This window comes from Hippoglossus stenolepis, chromosome 20, assembly GCF_022539355.2.
Source record: "Hippoglossus stenolepis isolate QCI-W04-F060 chromosome 20, HSTE1.2, whole genome shotgun sequence".
In the NCBI taxonomy this organism is placed as follows: domain Eukaryota; kingdom Metazoa; phylum Chordata; class Actinopteri; order Pleuronectiformes; family Pleuronectidae; genus Hippoglossus; species Hippoglossus stenolepis.
The window spans coordinates 16,892,670-16,911,106 of NC_061502.1; the positions used below are offsets into that span (position 1 = coordinate 16,892,670).

Sequence of the window (18,437 nt, forward strand, 5' to 3'; positions counted from 1 at the left end):
ATAAGTGACTAAATGCAGCACAAAACGATTTTTGTAATACTAGGGCGAATATATTCATGATCTTCATTTAAAAATTGTCTAAAACAAGCCACGAACAAACAAACACAACCCCTCGGCCTCCTCTCCCTTACTGCTCGGGCATGGACTTCTGTCTCCAGTGAGCGGAGCTTCCGGAGGCGTCACTGGAACAGGACAAGTTGCTTGGAGAGCTTCGATTGTGAGGGGAACGACCCAACGCCAGGGAGGAGACCAGGCTGTAGCTCTCACTGCCCGGAGACATCCTGGTATACATACAAACACACACACACAGACACAGGAACTCTAAGGATTTACAGGCACACGGAAGTAGAGGAACTAAAGGAAGATGAAATAAACAAAGCAAAGCATTGAACAAGAAGAATGTTCCCAGATTTGCTTCACAGGAAATTCCATTGATCTCTACAGTTCCCACATAGTCTGGATGAAAAAAACATCATGAATACTTAACACTTTCCACAGAAGAAAATCAGCTACGTAGCCAACAGCTGTCTTTTAAAGGGTTTTTGATACTCAAATAGAGTAGGGAAACAAAATAGACACTGTAAATATTTATGATATAATTGATGATTTAGAATTCAAAATATAGAAAACTGTCAAAAATTCTAATGACTTCAACAGACGGGGATAGTTCTGGCCTTGAAAATCCTTACTTTCCAGTTTTCTTTTGTAAACCTTTCCCACACTCCCCCTAATAAATTATAATTGTGATCTTCCACATTTCAAAAAGCACACAGGTTCTAACCGTTTGGTGTCCAGGGGTCGGCCATCGCTGCTCACACTGCGTGGGATGACTGCGCCCCTCTCCAGCCTCTCGGCGGACAGGGTCTTCCCCACGGAGCTACCCAGGCTGATGGCACGGTTGGGCGTGTGGGGCTGAGGCGAGGCGGTCAGCGACTGCTGAGGGCTGCTGGACGTCCTCTGCCATTTGTTGTTGTTGCTACGGAAGGGGAACTTGTATTCGAAGGATCCACTATCGCTGCTGCTGCCCTTGTATTCAGACACAGGCATCCGATAGAGCTCCGAGCAGCCTCTGTAGAGGGGGAGGAAAGAAGTCAGTGAGTGACAAACTCAGGAAACTTTTTCTTTATAACTTTTTCTTTACAAAATAACACCACTGAACTTTTACAACAAAATAACCTCTAGAATAGTAAGAAGTGTCTGGAATAAGAATTTCAAGAGAACAAATGATGACATCTAAAAATCTCCCATCCTGCCTACCTGCGTGGAGTGGCATCTTCATGTGGTGGGATAATAACAACACGCACTGTCACTGAGGTCCGCAGGAGGTCAATCATCTGCTCATGTGTCAGTGTCGCTACAGCAACTTTGCAGATTTCCACCAATCGGCTTCCCTGCCGCAGTCCTGCCTGCCAGGCGTAGCCGTACGGCTCCACCTAGTAGTGACAAAGTTTGTTTGTAAACATATGCCACCGAAATATGAATAGTGTATTTTCAGAAGTGCATGTGGGTTATGTATGGAGAGATACCTCAGCCACGATGCCTTCGTAGTTCACATGGAAGCCAAGCTGCCCCAGGCCATTTCGACGAAGTGTCATCTCTGATGTCTCACAGCCTTTAGTCAGGAACTAAACACCAGGAGGGAAGAGTGGTAAACAACGAGAGCATGAGAGCAGGAGTGAAAGTACCGATCAGAGCAAAGATGATGAAAAAGAGCCAAAAACAGAAGAGAAAGGGGGAAAGAGTAACAAAGGGGAAAAAACTGAGGAAAGAAATGAGGGCAAAATCCTCCTCCTCCTCCTCCTCCTCCTCCTCCTCCTCAGTGTCAGTCACTTGGTAGCTGTTCAGAACAACTTTTAATAGAATACTGGGGTTAATCCACTCAGCATATACGTGCAGGTATGTGTACATATTCAGTGCATATGAAGACATGCTTCCTCATTTAAGTGGAAGAGATTCTTTTTGAAACAATTAAGTTCATTCCTCAGAGATTTACAGCCATAAATAAAGATGAATTAGTGCTTCAGCCCTTCAGCACTAGTGGCTCACCTCTCCCCAGATATACACACATGTGCATTCACAGGATCTTGCTGGGAAACTTTAGACTTTTTTGAACTCATGGAAACATGAGACTCTTTGCACCCAAGCAGGTTGGAGGAGCACTGCAGAACAGATGATTCTTTTTTTTTATAACGAGTCTCAGGTGAAAAAGTTGAAAATATTCAAGTTCTTTAGGACACAGCTCGCATCACTTCTCTAGCCGCAGGGGGCAATGAACAAATTAACAAAGGATATGGATAGAACCGATTCACAATCTCAGCTACTTTTAACTGTAGTCAGTCTCAACTCTCTGTACTCGCTCTCTCTCACAGCCTCTATTGACACGCATGCATTTCTCTGTCTGAACAGGGTGTTAGCGAAAGCTCAATAGAAGCCAAACATCACAGGGAAGCGTGAATAAATCATGGTGCAGACTGGCACCTGACAGGAATTGTTATGATGCTCTGTGATGTCTCTGAATGTGTGCGTGGGAGAGGAAGAGAGTACAAGAAAAAAAAAAGAACGATAAAGAGCAAACAAGAAAAAAAAAAGAGAGTAAAGAGATGAATAAGAGAGCGAAATAGAGAGAGAGGGACTCACAGAGAGAGAAGAACAGAGAGAGAGACAAGTTCCACAAAGCAGGTGGCCCAAGGCCACTTCCCTTCCTCTCTCTGGCACAGAGGAATGGCCAAATGATTGAAGATTAATGCCAGAATTATAAAAATGCCACATGAAAGTCATGCATTTCTTAGTCCTGAGCCAAATAAATATGTTTAAATGCATGTTTGCAAAATCAAAAAAAATGGTGGACTCAATCCAGGTTACATAAATACATGATATAAACCATCACATCTCTCTCGCTCACTCACTCACTCACACAGTTTGGAGGTGGGGAGAATGAATGTAATCTAAAGCACTGACGATTACATAAGAAAACACCTTTTCTTCTAACCAGTTACCATGGAAACAGCAAAGGAAGAGCTAGCATCACTTCACTGTATGTGTAGGTGTGCGAGCCATTAGGAGAATGTTGTCCAGAGGTGTTTCTGAAAACTCCCTCAATAAGCAGAGACCAGATATGAGACAGCAGCTTTGGCACGGAGACACACACACACTGTTGTCGTTCTGGCAGACTGACAGCCCACAGTGAATAGCAGGAGAGATGGTGAGTGGGCCAGGTAATTGATCAATGGCAGCCAACAGCATCTTAGTCCATTGATTTGGTTTCTCTGCGCCTGCTCGATGTGAATGAGCATTTCTGTTGTCTTATTAAAAGTCTGGTTCAATGCTGCTGCATGAGTAGTGCCACCTTTTAGGCAACAAGGACGAAATTACATTCATTAATTTCTCTTGAAGGTTTTCTTGACACCAACTGAACTTAAGTGTCATGGCAATAAACCCAACACATGGAAATGATTGATATAATTTTGAGAAAAAACAGGAACAGAAGCTCATTATCTAAGCACGTACTCTACCATTAGACTTATATTATGTATCGCGTGTGTGTCTTCTTACCTCTAGACGTTTGACCACCTCTTTGAAATCCTCAGTGTTATTACTGATACTCCTCAGAGACACACTTTCTCCCCGCTCATAGAAAATCCGCAAAGACGCAGGGCTGCTCAGCATCCAGCCAATCACGTCCTTAGTGGCACAGTTTAACACCACCGCCTTAGCGTCTTGGTCCAACAAGATGACGAAGTCATTGGAGATGGCGAGGAGAGCCTCCAGTTCTCCTCCAGTCCCGTGATCCTCAGCGTGTACCAGCCAGGTCACCGCCCCAAGGCTGCGCAGCTCCGCCCCTACATAGGGCCGGCTCTTCTCCTTTTTCTTGTGAGCCAATGAGATGAAGGGAAACTTTCCCGAGGGGTCGATGGGCGTGCTCGTGGTGTGGCGCTCAGCCAGGTCACGCAAGTACTCCTGGCGCGTTCGGGTGGCCATCGCGCGGAACTTGTGTGACTTGTGAGCAGCGTTTTCTGCATTAACGACCTTGGCCAGCAGGAAGTCCCGGAACACGGAGGACTTGGGGAAGATCACGCCCTCTGGGATTGGTGGGCCGAAAGATGGCACATCTTTGGAGCGAGTGACTGCCACACTGAAAGAGAAGAAGAAGAAGAAAATGAGGGAAGAGGGAAAAGAAGGAGAAAGAGAATAATTGATCCAGATCTGCAAACAAATTGAGCGTTTCTCCTCAGACACCAAAGATCCGACGCCTTAGATTCAGTGTTTTATTACAAACTAAATCAAGACACATTGTGAAACATAGACAATGTTTCCTATTAAGCCTAATGCCTAAATCTCAGGAATGTTAAAATAACAGAAAAGTGGTTAAGGTGTCAGAGTTATGTGTCTAAATGCTATTGTCTGGAGGCAATGACTACGTGCTGCCTTTTCCTTATGGTATGTATTCATTTCTTTTCCAAGTCCTATACCTCCCTGTTTTTGCTCCTCTCCACCTCACTTCTCCTTTCATTAAGTCCCTGGAATGCCCATGTGAGTCTGTTTGCCCTGTCTGGTATGTCAGGAACTCAGCTGTGCAGCCACGGAGAGGAAGGAGAAGAGAGGAGAGGTGGAGGAGGAGGGGGACGAGGAGGACGAGGAGGACGAGGGGAGACTGCTACTCCAAATCTCCTGCCCAAAGCCCAAGAAAACCCAGACTGAGAAAAGAGGAAAATGTGACTGAGAAGGGAAGACGTGACTGGAAGAGAGAACCATGAGGAATTTTTGCTCACTGGAAAAAACACAGCACCGTGTGAAATAAACAGACTTGTGTGTAAATCTTTCAAACATTTTGGAGGCAGTTAACGAAAAAAGAGCGTGTACTGAAAAGGCTGTTTGTAAGGGCTCGAGAGCACGTTGCCTGTACCTGGGTCACCTGTCGCAGTCTCACCCTCTTCCTGACTCATTGGGCTCCATCACAGATCTTCACTCAGGTGATAATTACCAGCTGACAAGAGTAGAACTGGGAGTCGGAGCCCTCATCCCACTCGCTGCCCCGCTGACATGCATCAGCACACAAGTTGACACCGGGATTAATCGCTTTGTCTAATAAGCAACTGAAGTCAATACGTCTCCCACGTACTTCTAAACATACCTTAGAGACGCACCGTCCTCGCGGGGGGACGTGTGGTGTTCAATTATATGAACCGTCAAATTTTTTGACACCTCATTTCCCACCTTTCCTTATTTGTGGCAGACGAAACTAAGAGTGGAAACATTATTTTACTCCAGGCTGAAATGGCCTCTGAGAGTGAAAACAACACTTTTATAGCATCTTGCTGATAAATGGATGCTGGGAATACCCCAAGTAGTTGCTGGTATGTTCAAATATTGCTTGGACTTTGGATTTTCCCACAAGAAATTACTGTTTGTAAGTGGAGGGTCAGACAAACATGTTAACTTAAATATCACTGCAGGAGTTGTTGGCGACCAAATCAGAGATAAAAGGGGGAGTGAATATTAGATCTACCTTCATCAGATGCCCAGAAATACAATATGGCAATTATCTACTAAAAATATTATTATTTCAATTGTAAAAGTGACACGTCAACTGTCAGAAAAAACAAAAAAAAAGTCCTTCAATATTCCAATACACTGTGCAAAAGCTTCAGATCACTAACAATTTGAACATCAGAGTGTTAATGCTTTCAGGTATAATACAATAACCAAGTTGGAATTTACTGGAAGGCAGCTTTTTCTGCAAACTGTGCACAGTGCATAGAATATTACATCAGAGCATATGAAGTATTTTTGGAAACAATCTGTTGGCGTGACAGTAGAGAAATGGTAACGTTCCTGACAGTCAACTTTCACCTGGCAGCTTGTATTACACTTTCACTAGCATTCAATGAATCTCTGAAAGATGTAGATTGACAGCCCCGACACAAGCAAACGAGTCACAAGATAATATTCGCCTGCATCACTGTCAATGACAAATGAATCACGCAGGGTATTGTCGAGAGGAGCACCAGCAGCAGCAAAGTGGTTGTAAGTGGGCCGAACCAGTGATTAAAATAAAATGTGACCTTTTATTCGTATTCTTCTCCATGACTACAAACACATCACACAGTACGAGTCGCTGGAGCTCTACAAGTACTTCTACTGAGCTCAAACACCTGTGAATCAGCCAACCAAAGACCTGTGACTCACGCAGGACAAAAAGAGGTGATGGATGGAGAGGGTGAAAGCCGGAGCAAATCAGAGAGAGCATGGAAAAAAAAAAACACGAGTGATAAAACAAAAAGAGGGACTGAATGAGAAAAAGAGGGCGAGGGTGACAGAGGCGGAGAAGAGAGGGGAACAGGAGAGTGTAGTGCAGTGGGGGCTGCTGTTGTGTGATCCTCATGGCAGGAGGTTTGGCAGTAAAAATGAAAGAGTGCATTCCTGCGGTTTCACTGATTTGTGGTCTTATAAATATCCAGTGTGTGGGCAGCTCTGCTCCTCCAGTATCCACAACCTACTGCCCACTGCGCCAGGGCAAGAAAAAGAACATATCAATACCAATTGGAGTGGGAGAAACAGAGGTGTGTGTGTGTGTGTGTGTGTGTGTGTGTGTGGAAGTGGATGTGGGGAAAGTACACATAACATGTTTTTGTCTACTTGTCACGAGTAGTCGTCCAAGGCTAAACCATTTATGTTATACTGTATTCCCAGTTAGGTGTGCGTAGCAGATTTTGTGGTCCAAAGCATTGGTGTAATCCGTTAATTGTTGCATTATACTTGCTTTGAGTAAAAAACAAAGAACATGTGGTTTGGTTTACTACAAACAGTTGGTGAGAAAATTGTCCTATTTGGGAAAAATCCATGTGTTGCTGGATTAATCAAGAACTTGGCAAGATGCATGACTGAAAGAGGTCAGGCTGCCTTAAATCTGTTGAACCTCTTGACCTACTGACAATAAAGTGGGAAGATACTTTTAACAAGAAACTAACTAAAACAAGCTCTTTACTTGGACATGTTCTTATTCCCTGTGACACTGTGCTTAGTGTGAATTGTAATTTAATTCTAGAAAACCCATCTTTCACGTCGATGGTGTGTTTTCACTCGAGAAAGCCTGACTCACGTTTGTGAATCACAGAAGTAAAGTGTATCTGCTCCACAGTGACTCTGTTGCAGAACTCGTGCGCGCGTGTGTTGTTGCGCGGTAACGAAGAAGCCCCACGGGGGATGATTAAGACCTAACACAATGTGCTCAGACAGCAATTAAAACAGCCATTAGCAGGAGATAGAGGACGGCTCATAGGGCGCCAGATACGAGAGAATGACAGAAAACTAGATAACAAGACAGAGACAGGAGTGAATAGAGAATGAAATGTCCTTCACAGCTGAGCAGTTTTAAACAGGAAATAGAGGCAAGGCATTTCTTATAAGTGACTCCGGGATGGCACATTTTATTTCATATTACACATCTCCGACGATGGTGGTCATAAATCATGTGCTGCAGAGAGGGGCTCTAACAGCCACGACTGCAAAAGCAACGACACACTTGAGTCAACAGATAAGAGCATTATTGTTTCAGAAGTGATGGAAAGTGAGTCATGAGAAGTTGAGTGCATTCAATAGGTATGACAACGGTTTCTATATATGGTTATTCAAAAATGTATGTATAACAGGAGCCCAGATATGGAATGAAACATTAAAAAGGGAATAATAGGTTGGAAATGCACCATGTTTAAAAACTAAAAATGCAGATTTTAAATTAAGTTGTTATGTTTTACTTGAAATTGCATATACTAAGAATCAAAGCCTACAGATTTGCACATTTTTAACACTTTCGGCTTTCTGACATATTTTGATGAAACTAATCTAAAAGCTTGCAGATAAGACTAGTGGAGAGCTAGGGACTCACCAGTCGAGCATTGCTGATGCTTCAAACAACCCATAATTCAGCAGTCTCTAAATTAAATACACATACAGCAATGTCTATGTGGTGTTGTTGAGTCTCACCTGTAGGAGCTGTTGTCAGAACAGGGATTGTGTGCCCGCACAATCACAAAGACATGCTGGAAATGTGAGCGGATGTTTTTGGGGGTGAACGGAAGTGCCCCGGGCTCTTGGAACACGATTGTGACGATATCATTCCCGATATGGCGCTTCCGCAGTAACTGGAAAAAAAATCAGGAACAGCAGGAGAAACTAAAGTTAGATTATCGTTATATTTATGAACTACAATATTCAGAAAATACAGGAAAAAACAATGCAAAAAAACCTGCACATTCTCATACTATTTCAGTTTGTTTGAGGAACATACCTGTTGCTTATTGTTGGGTGTGTAGGGCAGCATGGTAGACACATGGAACATGATCTCATAGTCCTTGTAAGTGGTGTACAAGGAGTGGGTGCCGGTCGAGTCAGCTGGGGGAGATGCAACCACAAGTGAATTCCTCATAGTCAAACATAGAACTGATCTAATTACACTGTTTATGTGTTCTTTGAGAATATTTTCGCCGATGTGAAAGAGGCTCACGTGACCTATAAAATAATAAAATCTTTTTAAACCAGAAACCCTATTTAACAAAAACAACTATTGCTTCTAGGTGTAGAGATGTGTTTGTAACCGGTCCAGAACCCCAGACACACAACAATATTCTCTTTGAAATGACCATTCTACATTATGGTTTTGTTCCCCCTGTTCTACTGCTGCCAGCGCTGATCAGATGTGTTTTCTGAGCACTTAAGAGGCTCCGGTTGTTCAGAGAGCTGCTGCATGTTAATCACCACCTCCACAGTCCATTGATGCACTCTGAGAACAGAACCGTCACAAGGTGTTTAAAAGGCCATTCTCAACCTAGCTGTGTTATCTCAATTAATTACGCTCCTTCAAAAGGGGGTGCTTTGCATAGTTGTATTTAATTTACTAGAGTTTCCTGAAGGTTGAGTTATGTCCTACAAAAAGTGACTGGCCCATTTTTTGACTCTCAAAGCATTGTGAGGATTCATTTGACTGATAGAAGGATAGTATGGATTAGAATATCACAGGTTTGAAGAGGCAGACAGGGAGAGTAGAAATATAATCAGCCTTGTTTGTAGAAAGCACAGAAGCAGATACTCCACTCGTAGTTTCTTACAAACTGCAGCCCCAAGCAATTTGTGATTCAGCTAATATGAATATTACATTGGATTTTCAAAGGCACTAAACATCCTCATCATGTCAGTGCTGTTGGTCACCTCCCGCATGCCTCAATCCATCAAACGATAAATGCCAGCTGAACTCAAGACTCCTTCAATCAATGGGAACTGTTTAGTGTGTCAATCTGCATTAGCCCCCCCTGCTGTGAGTCAGGCATTAAGTTTCAGGGTCAGTGTAACACTATCTGCTGCTTTTTCCAAACTTGTGATTTCTGTGTGTGTACATTGTACATACTCTTTGTGTCCAGCTGAGCTCGGTACTTGGTGAAGCCTTTGAGCCGAACCCTCTCCCCCAGCAGATGTAGGAACTCCTCCAGTGCAGGGCCGGCTGAGTCGTTGTTGTACATCTCCTCCTCGCTGCTCTGACCCGCCATGCAGTACATCACCCCGACCTTCCGCTGGAAACTCAGCTGTAAAAGAGAACAACGATCATTGCCATCAAAAGGGGAGACGTGGGTTTTACTGCGTAGAATTCATGTCAGAATAACCATGTTGACATTTTAGGTAGAACTCATGTTGGCATTTTGGGAATAACCACCTTGGGTTGCTCTACAATGATCGCGGTGCAATTTTTCCGGATAAATCTTGCTGACATTTACAGAGGTGCAGCTTTGGATGATGGCATCAGGGAGAACGAGTATCAAAGAGCTTGTTTTGTATTTCTCTTCTTTTTAAAGATGAGGAGTGTGTGTGAGTTTATGACACACTTTGCTCATAGTACGTGGTACTTAAATTCTGCATAAAAGTGTGTGGGAGTGAGCAAAAAGCAAAAATAATAAAAATAAAAATACCCCAATAACCTAAACTCAAGATGACATTAATTTGATGGAGAGGAAAATATAACGTCTCAATAATACTGGAATTAATCAAATTCTCCCAGTACCATTCGGTTTGCTCATTGTGTCTCCTTACCCCCTGCTCGTCCAGCTTCATCAGCTGCTCGGTGACCTTAGGTGTGTTGAGCGCCAGCCGCAGGCAGTGAGCATTCAGCTCGGGTACCAGGTACTCCAGCACCTCTTTGAGAGGCAGGCCTCGAGCTAGGCCGTGCTTGGATGTGGAAGGTACTGCGTCCTCCAGGATGGCGCCTCTCAGGGTGTTTAGCTGGAGACAGCAACAGACAGAGGGGAAATAACAGAGAAATTGGAAATTAAAGGATAACTGCAACATGTTTTTATTAAAAATCTAAATAAGAAGACTTGAGTATAACTTGCGATAAAACTGTGTAAACTACAAATTCAACAACTGAAAAGAATGCAACACAAAAGATGAGAATGATTTGGCATTTACACTTCATACTGTTTTGTAACTCATTCTCCACAACAGCTTTAGTTAATCATCATGTTTTTGGTGACGTAAATTCTGTGATGTTCTTTTTTGTTCTTTATAACAATTTGTATGGACCCAAGGTTAAATCTTACAGTCAAAAAGCCTTAGAATAAAAACCCACTTTCGTGCTATAAAAAGAAGATTCTCCATAGACCAGAGTTGTGCATACACTTGGTGACTATGACAGAAAGTGATTTAGTTTTAATTTAGAGGTCCTTCCCTGTTACTGACAACAACAAAAGCAAAACTATCTCTCCATCTATAAGTAGAAAAATATAGTCGGTCTATGTTCGGAAAGCTGCAAGGAACCCTGGGGTGAGGCCTAAAGGCATGTGCAATTAAATTCAATTTGCAGTATAAGATGGGTCTTCAGGCTAAAACAAACTCAAGGCTTCCAGGAATAACTTCCATGAATAAATCAATAGGGCAGTAGAAGGAACAGGACCTGAATATCTACCAGGAACAAATAAACACAGCTGGATATCCGCAGTGGTCCCATGGCTCTTAAGCAAAACTTATAAATATCTATGTTTTTGTGTTTGTATGTCTTCATGAAGTGTTTTGCCGACTCAACGTTTGTGCCAAAACCCTCAGGGTTAAACAAACCGAGGAACAGAAGCGGTCTCGCTGACGAGAGGACAATCGCTGTCCTCAGTGGACACTGGACTTATCTCTCCCAACATCAGTTCATCTCACTCACTGCCACAGACACACAATGATACAATATATCTATACCTGCCCAGATCCCTGCTCTAAATGTAGTAATTAAAGCGGAGAGAGGGCAAAAGAAGGGAATAAAATAGCAGGAAAACATAGCACGGTAGGTCGTGCGTCATCCCAAGAGATTGGAAGGGTTATTACTCATGAAGCACTTCAATACAAGAGCAATGCTTTTCCTTCTACACTCCAATACCTTTGGCGCTATTTTAGTCTTGTTTAGCTGCAAAACGGCACAGCTCAGTCCTTCACACATGAAGGCTGACAAAGATGGTAGGTGGGCGTTCAGCTCAGGGAATGAGGACATGGATCTTTGGCTCTAGCTCCTATAGGAGGAGATGGCAGAAGGGCTAGAGGGATTCACAAAATAATCCCTCTCAGCGGACTGGATATCCAGCATTGTGAATAATGGGAGAATAAATTACAAATAAAATTAAACTTGCAATAAATAGGAGTGGAGATCAGGAATGGAGGCAGTGGGGTCTAAGGTATTGAGCTGTATCTGACAACCTTGAGATGAAGCTTTTATAACAGCCCCCCAACTGGTTTATTTTTTTTCCCAATTAACAAGCTCAGGCACCGGTTCTATATCATCACTCCTACACAATATGAACTCATAATAGCTGCTTAGTAACATCACTCGGTACAGAATGTTCTAAATATTTATGAATGTGTGAACATCGATGGCTCCACAGGGAAAAGCTACAAATACTCTACATCCTGGTGAAAGGAAACAATAATAAAACAAATCAAGCTGATAAAACACAAATCCTGTGTCCATTTCAATGTACCTCGCTCATTCTGAAGATGACCCTGAAGTTGTACTGTTGGCCATGCTCCTTGTGTTCTTCCAGCTTCTCCCTCCTCAGACTGACTGCCACGGGACCCAGGTTCTCGTCTACACCCAGATAGTTCCAGTGTTCTGGGGGGTGAGAAGGGAGGGAGTTGATGCAGGAATGGATACAAACGGTTGATGTCAAAAAAACTGAAAAAGCCCAAACTGCTCTGTTCTCCTTACCTCTCAGGTAGAAGTACTTTCTGTAGTAATAGGCACCAAGGTCAACATGCTCCACGATGTATCGCTTGGACCTGTCGGCATGCTGACTGGGCCCGTCCTTCGGAGCCTCCATAACTGCCACACCAGCGTTGCTAAAATGAGTATTGAGGATGGCATCCAGCGGTCCTTCCTCCGTACTGCCAGAAGAACTGCTTGAACTTCCACCACTGCCTATGCTGCCCTGCTGAAGGATGAACGATAAAGTAAAGTTAGCTGACAAACATTTGATCTAAAGCCATTCTCATTTTCAGTTCATCTCCTAAATACAGAAATCTTATAAATTATCTCTAATCTTTCTGTTTTCAAAATGCCCAGACAAAATGGGCTGTGCAGGCTGCAGTCTGAAGATTAACAGTAAGAGCTTCAAAGAGATCTTTTCAGGAATCAGAACAAATAACCGCACATATATTTTTTGGATGTAAATATACTGTACTTGCACCAAACCTACCTGTTTAGCAGGAGAGATGTTCCTCTCACCCTCTCCACCAATCTCATTCCTGAAACAGGGGCAGCTGAGCACCAGATCGTTGCTTTTGTCATCACCAGGGTCTAAGGCAGGGTTAGCATTATGTCCTCCTGCTCCCTCCTTGCTCAGCTCCTCTTGTGAGCCGCACGGTGACCCATACCCTCCGCTCTGATTAGAGGAGAGGGAGGATGTGGCGGAAGCGGAGGCAGCAGCAGCAGCAGAGGCACCCGTTGTGGTGTTCTTCCGTTTCGCCCCAGACTGACGACTTTGGATTGCCTCATTGAGGTCGAAGAGTAGAGACTGAATATCAAAATGGGCAAACCCTCTCTGGCACACCCAGGGTTTTGGAGGTGGGCCACTTTCATCTCCTTTCCCCCCATCTTCAGCATCGGACCCAGCCCTTGACGTGTCCCCCTCCACCTTCACACTGCGCAGCTTACGAAATATAGACTCTCCACCCGTCTCTGACTTTGACCTCCTTTTTAAGTGCTTCTCTCGTTCCTTCAGCCGACTGGCAGGACTACCTCTGGCTGGACCTAAAGGTCCATCTGGCAGGTCAAGTGCAGCCTGTTTTATGGGGGCCACTGTAAGGAGCTCCGTCAGCCTCTCTGGAGCTGGGCTTCGCTGATCAGGGGCCTCAGAGGACTGGTATCCCTTTAGCATGTCAAAGAAACTCTCTCCTGACACTCCATGTTTATCTATGGATGACGTGCTGCCATACTCGCGGTGCATGGGTGTCCACCCTGAGAAAGACCAGCCCTCATTGCCATCGGCATCCAACTCACTAATAGTTATATCACTGTTACTGCGCTGGCGGATGCGCCTCATGCCTTTGCGGGGTGAGCCCAGATAGCCATCTGGTGAAAGGAAGCGATTGTCTTTTCCTTTGCTTTGCATCTTATTCTTTAATGTGTTGTGGATGTTGCGCAGCATGGACGAGTCCTGTGGGCTTATTAGGTGGCCGAGCTTAGCCGACAGATTGCTGTGGGCTGTAACAGCTGACACCCCTCCACTTCCACTGCCACTACTACCACTACCACCACTTCCACTCCCTCCTCCTCCCCCACCGACAAGTCTTTCTCTATCTCCACTTCCAGATCCTGATGAACTGGTGGTGTTGGTGGAGCTGGGGGAGTCGGTTTCCACGGTGATGTGCCAAACACCCCCCCCTCCCCCATCTTTCCTTGGCGGCCAGTCAGCCACACGAGCCCGAACCCCCATCTTGGGGACGCCGGGGTTGGTGCCAGTGGTGGTGGAAGAGGAAATGTGGGCGCTCTCGCTGCGGGGTGGGGGCGCCCCTCCATTGGGCAGGCGCAGACGGCGGGTGTAAAACTCATCAGTGGCTGGCACTGAGCCCCCAACCGAGCGCTCCGTCTGAGAGCGCTTCAGACTGGTCATGATGGAGATGGGGGAGGGTGCAGGGAGGGGAGATGGGAAGGAAAGGTAGGGATGGGGTGCTGATGGCTTTAGGTTAGGGTCAACATAATGCCCAGTGAGTGAAGTGATGAGAGTCTTAAGGACACATTTGGTGCTGCAGAGAGAGCAAAGGAAGGGAAAATATGAATACTGAGTAAACAACAGTCCACAAAATATTTTAAATCAGTTGTCAAAGCAAATACTGAGCAATAAAGTGCAAAAATAAACCACATGCATAGAATATTAAATACTTGCATCAGTATCACAACAACACTATATTCAAGAAGCGGTACCTTTTGGTAGCTGGAGCTTGATGGCAAAAATGTTTTGATGGTGAACTCTCACAGCTGATATCTCATTCGAGTGAAGTATTCAGTCTAAATCAGCAACTGAGAATAGTAGTAAAAAAGAGAGAAAGAGAAAGAATGGGAGAGAAATCTAGTTAGAGGCATTTCAACATCATATCTTATCTTCATTACTCCAGTACCCAACATAATAAAGTAAACATCAGGAAACTACAGTGTTTCTGTGAAATACAGAACAACCTGTGATCTCCTGAGGCCTGTGATCTCGTGTTTCTATTCAGGCAAACAAAACCAACAATCTAAATGGAAGAGATAATAAAATCTATAGCTTTGAGAGCCCATCCACTTTTACTGCAGTCCTCATACAGGACCACTGATAACCACACATTTACCTTCTTTCTGTCAAATATCAGCTAGAAATACCTACAAAATTAAAACCACTTAATAATGTTGTGGGTTAATAAATCTTGACCTTGGGCAGCTTTTATACATCCCACATGATATGGATTTTACCATAAAAAGCTTTAGATATTAATGGAATATAGAACAATACAGTGTGTACAATATCAGCATTTTTATGTTTTCTTAGTGAGTCAAACAGGATTTGAGGGCTATTGCCTTTCACAGCCATGAATGAAATAGCTGAGGGGAGAGCTCAGTTTGCTTTACTGCGTGTTTGTCTTCTGGTTTGTGCACTACCTCTTTCCTCCAGACCACACTTTGTATCACCATGGAGATAAGGACTTGGACAGTGCGTTTTTTGCTGTGAGTATGTGTGTGTGTGTGAGGGTGTGAAAGAGAATGGGCCGATTGATTCCCTTCCCACAGACCTTGCTGTACTCTACCCCCCCCGTATGCTTCACCCAGAGAGAACAGGACGTTTTAGTATGGACACGTTACTGTTGATGTATTTAATGTAATAGTAGCCTTAAACAAAGAGGGGGTGTTATAGCAGCATTCTGCAACCTCATTACACCACAGTATCTGCTCTCCTCTAAAGCTGTTTGTGAGTTGCTCAGATGGGTCTGTTTGAGCAGCATGACATCCTAGTCTGGGATTCAGACTTGGCTCTCACAAGTTAAGTGTTTGAAGTATTAACAGGCGGAAACTCAAAGGTAAAAATTCAAAAGTCTTTCCCATTTCACAGCGAGGTGTTGGTGCGTGTATGTGTGGCTGATGCAGAGATTTCCATTTTGAGAGACACATACTGCAAGCTTATGTTTTGGGAACATTTTTGAAATGCTGAAAACGTCTCTCAGCTTTCTGTTGGAGGTCATATTTAAAAGACAACAAAACCTACTGTAAACGTATCTCACAGCTCATAAGCTGTTATGCGAGTTGTGTCCAGTAGTGTATCAGGAGAGCTACGGTCTTCATGGGTGTGTAATAATTCAACAACTTCAATGCCCTCTCAAAACAGAATGTGTACTTTACGACTGAAAGAGCACGAACACAGATAAAGAGGTTTTTGTCTGTGCCTGACAATCATTTGTCAAAGTGCAAACATCAAGAATCAGTGAAACACTGGCATGTCCCTGTGGGAAATTGCTTTGATGAGACTAGGATCGAGGTAGGCAAAGTTGAAATTGGACAGTTTACTAATAAGCTGCTTTAGGTACAATAAACGTGTTGTTTGGCAGTAACAAAAATCATCAGGTTATAGCATAAATTAAGTAAAAGCCAAGGAAGTTTATTTTAAGTGCAATAAACGTCAGCATCAACACAATCTTATGTATTTTCCCTACATAAATTGATAAATTCAATCATATATTTTTCTCCTTGGTCATCACTACCCCCCTCCCACGGCCTCATGCCCTTTGAGAACCACTGTGATAGACAATGTTTAGCAGCTTATTGGCATTCACATCAAACAACTGAAGTACAGAGTCGGTAGCAACAGTGCTGCCCTCCATTAAAAGCCATTGGCCTCTCTGAAACAACACCCAAATAGTGTATGCTAAACAGCTACCTGCAGAGTGTCTTCTCCTTACTGAGGAGTGTTCTTTAATGAGAGTTGGAGAGAGTGCGAGTGGGGAAGAGAGCGAGAGGGGAAGCGGATTATACTGTATGTCAGACTGGGAGACTGGGAATTGAATCGAATGAATGTGGTGTAGACTGCCTCTCTGTAGTCGCAAAGGACCAATTACACTGACAGATACTCAGTAACCTTTAGCAGTGTCTGAATGGGGTCAATTCCTGAGGTAAATATGTGGCATCATAGCTCAATGCAGCTAAGTGCTGCTGAGATTGTCTGTCGGCACAGTCAACTGGAAAGTGTTAACAGAGGAGCTTGTTTGCATCTTACAGATGATGGTGGCAGAGACCGTATAGTTCTAATACTTCATATTCGATAATGATCTTGTAAATCATAGTACAGTGAGTGTAAATACCAATTATCTACAGTGGAACTTTGTGATAAAAGTTTGGTAACTTTTTGCACAACCACAGGGTTTTTCTCTTGTGTCTTTCAGTGGTTACACTTATATTGTTTCAAGGTTGTTTCAATGTTGTTTCAACACAAAAGGAGAGGAACCTATCCTTAAATAAACTGAAAAACTTGCACTTTTCCTTGCAAGACTCCTGTTCCTTGAAATTACAGCTCAATTTAACCCAAACTAAATATTCCTCTAAACTTTATTCCTCACATACAATGAACTGTCTCTCTGCCAACAGACACCGGTATTAACACACCAACATTTTATAATTACAAAGTCATTTCTTGGAACTTTACTCTGAATTTACAATTGTATTTGAGCTCCCCTTTCCTTAAATCATAGGAAACTATGGGTGCCCTAAAGTAATCATAAAATGATGAGTAATCATAATAAAAGATATAATTAACTCGTGAGTACTATGTCATGAGGTCTGAATGCTATGATTCCAGCTTACCATGATGTCATTATTGTTATGCTAGTTACGGTGGTTCGAAATAGTGTAAATAAACCACAACGCTGCTTTACAGTCTAAAGGTTGTTATCAGCAGAGGCGTGTCAGTTTGGGCTCTGTGTTAATATGAATCAGATCCAGTGAGTCATACACACCTGAAGTTACAGAGCAGGTGAGCTGACTGACTTACAGAGGTTACTGCTGAACAATGATTGCATCATGGCTACATTCACACTAATCTCCACAAAACGTTGAGCACAACAAGCTGATGATCAGGTTGATGTATGTGTGTGTGTGTGTGTGTGTGTGTGTGTGTGTGTGTGTGTGTGTGTGTGTGTGTGTGTGTGTGTGTGTGTGTGTGTGTGTTCTTATCCTGGTAAAAAAGACTAAACCCATGTATCATCTTGTGGTTTACAATTGTACATAATAACAGAGTGAATCAATGTTCTGCATTGATTAATCAGTCTGTATTGTAGTGGTAGAAAATGAATAGTTTTTCCCAGGGCCTGTGTTTCTTGAAAATCACCACATTGCAATCCCACAATGATTATTTAATGAGAGAAATATGAGGGCAGAGACTAAAGACAACAACAAAATGAAAGAAGAATCCTTCACCTGTAAGCTAGTGTCAACTGTACTGATTCTTCTGATACCATATTAGCAATAGCACTATTACACCTGTTTCCCCAGACAGGTGAGTCAAGTCAAGTCATGTTTTCGTACATCCAGACAACACACAACTATGTCTCACTGGATTTCACAAGACCACAGAAACTGTTTCAGACCCAGCCCAAGCTCTCAGGAGAAGAGGAGGAGCAAAGAAAACTTTTCAGACATAATGAAATCAATACAAAAGACACATTTATAAGTAAATTCAAAAATAGAACCCCTCTTCTTTGGATGGTTGTGGGAGCTGCAGGTGGTTGAGTGCCAATTACAAACAGAAAGTGACTCAAACTTTGACAGCATGCCCTGTAGAAACACCTGCTGCCAAGAGGTTGCTGGGCATAGGTGTGGCCCCCGGAGCGGAACATCTGTGTGCAGTGACTACTGCAGGTAACACAAAGAACCATGGGAGCAAAACACATGAGAAATATCT

At 43.4% G+C, this 18,437-nt stretch overlaps 1 protein-coding gene across 1 annotated transcript in view; it reads right to left on the minus strand.

The window, feature by feature from the left end:
- The window catches only part of sipa1l1 (signal-induced proliferation-associated 1 like 1), a 61,021-nt gene that overhangs the window by 11,787 nt on the left and 30,797 nt on the right, over positions 1 to 18,437 (minus strand). The window contains exons 4-16 of the mRNA XM_047338043.1: positions 14,441 to 14,536; positions 12,714 to 14,262; positions 12,227 to 12,449; positions 12,000 to 12,130; positions 10,078 to 10,266; positions 9,401 to 9,575; positions 8,288 to 8,391; positions 7,984 to 8,141; positions 3,553 to 4,132; positions 1,527 to 1,625; positions 1,258 to 1,433; positions 782 to 1,069; positions 132 to 281 (exon numbers count right to left, since the gene is read on the minus strand). Coding sequence (XP_047193999.1) covers positions 132 to 281; positions 782 to 1,069; positions 1,258 to 1,433; positions 1,527 to 1,625; positions 3,553 to 4,132; positions 7,984 to 8,141; positions 8,288 to 8,391; positions 9,401 to 9,575; positions 10,078 to 10,266; positions 12,000 to 12,130; positions 12,227 to 12,449; positions 12,714 to 14,129 — 3,689 coding nt within the window. The 5' untranslated portion in view covers positions 14,130 to 14,262; positions 14,441 to 14,536. The remainder of the gene's footprint in view (positions 1 to 131; positions 282 to 781; positions 1,070 to 1,257; positions 1,434 to 1,526; positions 1,626 to 3,552; positions 4,133 to 7,983; positions 8,142 to 8,287; positions 8,392 to 9,400; positions 9,576 to 10,077; positions 10,267 to 11,999; positions 12,131 to 12,226; positions 12,450 to 12,713; positions 14,263 to 14,440; positions 14,537 to 18,437) is intronic.